General features: G+C 41.3%; 1 protein-coding gene across 1 annotated transcript in view; it reads right to left on the bottom strand.

The window, feature by feature from the left end:
• Positions 1-3,319: 3,319 nt before the first annotated feature.
• The window catches only part of pcnx1 (pecanex 1), a 59,283-nt gene continuing 56,179 nt past the window's right edge, over positions 3,320-6,423 (bottom strand). The window contains 3 exon segments of the mRNA XM_034197916.1: positions 3,320-4,471; positions 5,455-5,595; positions 5,688-6,133. Of these exon segments, the coding sequence (XP_034053807.1) occupies positions 4,331-4,471; positions 5,455-5,595; positions 5,688-6,133 (728 nt within the window). The 3' untranslated portion in view covers positions 3,320-4,330.

Genomic DNA, 6,423 nt, shown 5'->3' with positions numbered 1-6,423 from the left:
TATCCCAATAATTACAAAGGAGTGCCTTGAAAATATGTGTTTACATAAATTGTGACCAAACCGTTTGAATTTAGACTAAGAGTCATTTACCTCACTGAGCTGTAGTTAACTCATCAGCCTCTCAGTCTGACTGGAGGACTCTCCCTCCACATTATTGTAGAAACATCTTCTTCTTATCTCCGTTAGAGCAGCTAGCACGGCACCAGATTCTAATAACAACAGCGCTGGTACCGGTGCACCCTCCCTCTCTCCCTCGCATTTTGTCTGTGAGCTGCGGGCGCCAGATAAGCCAACATCCCCCATTTTCATCACTTACAGCGCCCATCGTACAGGGCAAATGAAACGTGTAACCGGGGTGAAAAGGTTGTTACATTTACTTAATTATGAATATTGTTACATCAAGGCCGAAAATTAGGATGAGCCCCAACGGTCAAAATGTTTTTTTCCCTCCCAGAACTGCCAGCGCAGCACCTCCCCAGATCTGGCGCCCTAGGCGAACATCTAGCCAGCGCTACGGGCCGGCCCTGAGTTCATATCATGGTTCATACATGTATGCAACTCGCAAATATCTTTCTCTCTCATCTCTCCTCTCTCCTCTATTTTCCCTTCTCTCTCTCCCTCTCTCAATGTTGGTACGCAAATGCGCTTTGTTTCAAATGACCCGGTGCTCTTTTTTTGGCGGAGGTGCGCATGCGCACCTGCGCACCAGTTAAGTGCAGCCCTGTTTATAATATCTTATTTTTAATTGAGTATTTTCATTTAAAGCTTCTTTATACTTCCACTTCTACGTTTATTTGATGGCCTTAGTTATGAACAGATAAGGTAAGATAAACATGTATTCCAGATCCTCAGATGGGAAATTCCATTGTTTCAGCAGCTCAATGACAGCAATAGTACAACAACATATTCAAAAAAAGACTTGAATATGTAAATTACTTAAAACAAAAGGACACACAATTTGAGAATATAAAAAAAACACATAGGCCTAACCAATCAAATAATAAAGTGACTCTCTTTCATGACCGGAGAAACACATTTGGAGCTTTTATTTCGTTAACTTAAATGTGTTGAAAGTAATTTGCTCCCACTGCATTTTTAATCATCAGGCTGAGGGAAAAATCCCAGCCATTGTCTTTTCTTTGATCTCAGCAGGGGTTCATAAATTAGTAAAACAGCTCCCTTCATGAAAAGCTGATCAAAATCACAACCCCTAGCACCTCCATACTGCACCAGTGTCAGTTGACCTTCTTTGCGTGCATAACATCACAGCCCTTTGTTTCATCTGGAAAGAGGATGTTGAACCTTTGAAGCGACTTCTAAATGAACCGGTAAACAACAAGTTGAGAGTGCTGCTGGGGCTGGCATCCAGTCAGCCACTGACTGAAACACTTTCTTGTTTCAAACTTTCATGTCATTACACTTCCCCCCAATTAGCATGAAGCTACAACAGTGCAAATCACGGCCTACCATCTGTTTGCATAGCCTGCTTGTGTTTGACCAGAGGGTGCTTGTATGAGTGGGAGGAGGGGGTGTGCATTATGACTTTTTTCTTTGAGCAAGGTGCATCGAAATCCTCATTCATGGGACATTAAAGTGTCAGATTTGCTCCATTGTTCTTCAAATACCAGAGGGGATTTCAAATCCTGTGTTTGTAAGATGGCAGGTGATTATGTTTATCCTCGTGCTGACAGTCAGGATATTTAATAATAAGGTTTCATACTTTAAATAGATAAGTGACATGTAGAAGCAGATGTACTAAGTCTGTGTTAACACTCATCTGACTGATGATATAAAGTCAATAAAAGCAGTTTGCGTTACTCCGACTCAAGTAGTCAGTATTTACTCAAAAAGTGCAAGGTCTTCTACTTTACTGTATTATTGATTCCACATCCACAAATGTTGACTCGTGAACAAGAGTACTTCTACTTTTACTCAAGTACAAGATCTGAGTACTTCTACTTTTACTCAAGTACAAGATCTGAGTACTTCTACTTTTACTCAAGTACCAGATCTGAGTACTTCTACTTTTACTCAAGTACCAGATCTGAGTACTTCTACTTTTACTCAAGTACCAGATCTGAGTACTTCTACTTTTACTCAAGTACAAGATCTGAGTACTTCTACTTTTACTCAAGTACAAGATCTGAGTACTTCTACTTTTACTCAAGTACCAGATCTGAGTACTTCTACTTTTACTCAAGTACAAGATCTGAGTACTTCTACTTTTACTCAAGTACCAGATCTGATTACTTCTACTTTTACTCAAGTACAAGATCTGAGTACTTCTACTTTTACTCAAGTACCAGATCTGAGTACTTCTACTTTTACTCAAGTACCAGATCTGATTACTTCTACTTTTACTCAAGTACAAGATCTGAGTACTTCTACTTTTACTCAAGTACCAGATCTGAGTACTTCTACTTTTACTCAAGTACAAGATCTGATTACTTCTACTTTTACTCAAGTACCAGATCTGATTACTTCTACTTTTACTCAAGTACCAGATCTGAGTACTTCTACTTTTACTCAAGTACAAGATCTGAGTACTTCTACTTTTACTCAAGTACAAGATCTGAGTACTTCTACTTTTACTCAAGTACAAGATCTGAGTACTTCTACTTTTACTCAAGTACAAGATCTGAGTACTTCTACTTTTGCTCAAGTACAAGATCTGAGTACTTCTACTTTTACTCAAGTACAAGATCTGAGTACTTCTACTTTTACTCAAGTACATAGATTTTTAAATCTACACTTAAGACACACTTCTTCTCCCTGGCCTTCTAGTCAGAGCGGAGCATGACTCCAGACTATTCTCTGTGTTCTTTTATATATCTGTTGTAATTTATTGTCTATTGTCTGTAGTAATGTGTTTTTATTACATGTACAGCACTTTGGCTCGACCAAAAATTGCTTTTAAATGTGCTTTATAAATAAAACTTGATTTGATTTGAAGATCTGAGTACTTCTACTTCTACTCAAGTACAAGACCTGAGTACTTCTACTCGAGTACCAGACCTGAGTACTTCTACTTTTACTCAAGTACAAGCTCCGAGTGCTTCTCCCAGCTCTGACTTATGTGAATGTCATGCACTTCTCAGACCTACAGATTCTTCGCATGCTGACAGAATCTGAGACCAGTGGAGAAAGTACAGAAATGTCATGTGATTTGTCGGATGATGCCATAAAGCACAGAAAGTGACCCATAAAACGTCCTCTCTGCACAGGGTTCATTTCAGCTTAATGTGTGTATTCTTTCATTCACACGTTAGATAGTAAAATATAAAATAATGACGAGAACAAACAGATGAGAAGAGACGTGTTAAAGATGTAAGCAATAAATCAAGCTTTTATTTCTCCATATAGAAAAGAATTAAGTTAAATAGTGAAACAGTCCATCAAAAATTCGGCATCGTGTTTTCAACCAATGGTCCTCAATACATTAACCTTTGTCTCAAAATGAAAAAGAAAGATGTAACAAAGTGTAAATACCATGTTCACAGTAATAAATATTGAAAGAAAATATTTTATACATTGACATTATATATATATATATTTGTGTAAATATATATATATTTTTATAGATATATAATCATATACAGTAAAAAGTTATTTTCAAGTTTATCAAACATAAAATAGTAAAATAAAAATGGCTGAAAACAGAACGATGATTGCATTTATTTCTCATTCCCAAGGCATCGGTAACCATGGCCATTCAGAGTCTGTAATAAATAAAACGGGACATTATCTCAACAGTGTAGTGCATCACTGTAAATACAAATACAAATTATAGTGCAAGGTCGTTTTTTCTTTGCGCAAAATCATCTTGCTAAAAGTTTTAAATCCAAAGGAATGATGACAACGAGACGGCGGAGCTTCCTCTGAAGTCTTGGCAGCGAAAAAATAATAATGAAAGTTTTGTGAGAAGCCGTGGCAGATATTCAATACCAGGCTTCATTTGGCAAATTAGACAAACAAAACAACGTCTCTTTACACTCATCTCCGTCAGACTTGCCAAGAACATATTGGATGAAATGCATAGAAATGAATCACCAGTAGCAGAACTAACTTAACTTAGGGCTGTTTTTCTGTCATGCAGCAAGGCAGATACTGTGAGGACGATGCAGGAAACATGGATCTACGCTCTGCCTCGACTTGCACTTTTCCCTGGCTTCCTTTCCCCCTCAGCGATATAAGGAACGCGGGAGGGGGGAGAGCTCCCGTTTCCTGTCAGTCTGCAGAATCCTGCTTCTCCTTCACACACAAGTACGAGTGTGTGTGTGTGTGTGTGTGTGTGTGTGTGTGTGTGTGTGTGTGTGTGTGTGTGTTTCTCTCAGACCTCTGCACCCAACTCAATGACCCCAGTCTCAAAAATGGGCACTAGCTTATCGTCCACCTGAACCAGCAGGATGGTCTTGTCGATATGGGAGCGATGGGCCGGGTCTCGGCTACAAGGCACCCACCGGTGAATCACCTGCAGGGGGACAGGTTTATGAAGCGTTTATAACCAGCAAGTAGGTCACAGAGGGAGTTAAAAAAATAGGACACATGTACAGACCATATAAGGATGGTGAAATCACATTTAGAGCATAAGAGGTCAGGGTGTGTCAGCTGACAGGTCGTTTTTGCTTGTTTATGAAAACAAAATCCAACGTTAATTTTTAAGTGCATTACAAGTGAGGGTTAACCCATTACTGATTTATTAAAAAGGGTACAGATGTGTAATTCAAACTAGACAATATCATTCTATTTTTTACCCACATTTCTTCTAATTTCCCTCATTTTTGTTCAGAATAATTCTCTTATACTTTATCAAATTTACCAAGTTCCCTTTTTTCTCAAATATGTTTTTTCTCCAATTTTAGCCCAATTTATTTCCCCCAATATTCTCCACACATTTTATGATTGGTTGGTCACTTTCAGTGGACGTACATTGACGGTGTTTAATTGCTCAAACTGATTACAGCTTTAGCTCTCGGTCGATAATGGACCAAATTCAAAAGCTGTTGCAGCCATTAGTCATTTAAAGGTAGGGTAGGTAAGAACGGAGAAACCAGCTCGAGTGCGCTAGAATTTGAAAGTACAAAAAATCTGCCCCTTCCTTCAGAGCCCCTCCTCCAACACACACGAACGCGCACATGACCAATGAGGGCACGATAAGTTTGTGCCCAGATGGAAGGCTGACAGGCAGGTAGGCCATCCAGTTACTTTAGCCGGGCCGGCTCAGATGATTGGTCGTGTTTTTTACAGCGCCACGGCTTCCACGGATGACATTTTTTTGTATTTAATGTATTCATTGCTATCGGGATGTTCAGAGCATTCCATGGAAAATAACAAGTGTTTCTGAAGTGAATTACCTACCCCACCTTTAAGACACATCAAACAGTAAAATAGGCTCCAGGCTGAATAACACTGTAGCAGCGGCAGATAAAGACCACAGACTGAATAGAGACTCACGTGTCCCTCCATCCCCTCCGAGGGGCTCCAGTCCCTCCAGCAGGTCCGTCCTGCTCTCAGTCTCATCGTCTCGTCGGGCCACTGCAGCTCCTTCCTCTTCGACAGGTTGATGTTCTCCAGAACCTGGCCCACGTCTGCCACCTGAGAACCGAAAAAGAATTTATTAAAGTTAGTCATGTGGATTTTGTCACAAACATAAAAACATAAGAACATATTACAGAACATCCACGGACCTGCACTCTGTAGGAGATGTCGTCGCGGCGCAGGGTGCAGACGGTGGGGTTGTGCTGCAGCGGGTGATGGTGGTGGTGGTGATGGTGCTGCTGGCTGAGGGGGTCTGTCAGGGTGCAGCACATGCCGTCGTTACCCAGCAGCCCCACCAGCGTGTGGCGTTTACAGGGTGGGATGCTGTGGCTGGAGAGAGAGGAGGAGGGTCCGGGGGGGTCTGAGGCGGAGGAGGAGCCCAGGCGCAGCTGCAGGGAGGTGGGGAGAGTCCTCAGAGACAGCTGGGAGGTGGAGGAGCGACGGCACGGCTCCAGCCCCGTGCTGGAGGTCCGCAGAGACGAGTGGCGGCTGCTGCTGTAGCGGAACGACGACGACTGGCTGGCCACCGACGCTCGGGCTGGAGAGTGACGCACCAGCCCCCCCGACTGCACCGACTGGGAGCTTTGACTGGTGCCTGCAGGGGGGGGGGGGGGGATATGATTTTAGAATGTTTTATAATTCAAATTTTCATTGTATTTTCCATTCAGAACAAACAAACATTGACGGTACACTGCATCAACAAATCCCTCCCCCCCGTGGTCCAGGCATTGACTTTAAAAACATGGCATGGAATAAGTAAAATAATAATAATCACAAAATAGAAAATTAGGTATATCGGCAATGGAAAAGAAAAAGTGTGCAATTCTTGGTAAACATTCAAATTAAAGAGTCTCTGTCTTTAATATATTTGTATCAAGTTTCATA

Source organism: Gymnodraco acuticeps, unplaced genomic scaffold (assembly GCF_902827175.1).
Source record: "Gymnodraco acuticeps unplaced genomic scaffold, fGymAcu1.1, whole genome shotgun sequence".
In the NCBI taxonomy this organism is placed as follows: domain Eukaryota; kingdom Metazoa; phylum Chordata; class Actinopteri; order Perciformes; family Bathydraconidae; genus Gymnodraco; species Gymnodraco acuticeps.
Note: the sequence above shows the minus strand (reverse complement) of the source record. Positions and strands in the feature narration are given on the sequence as shown.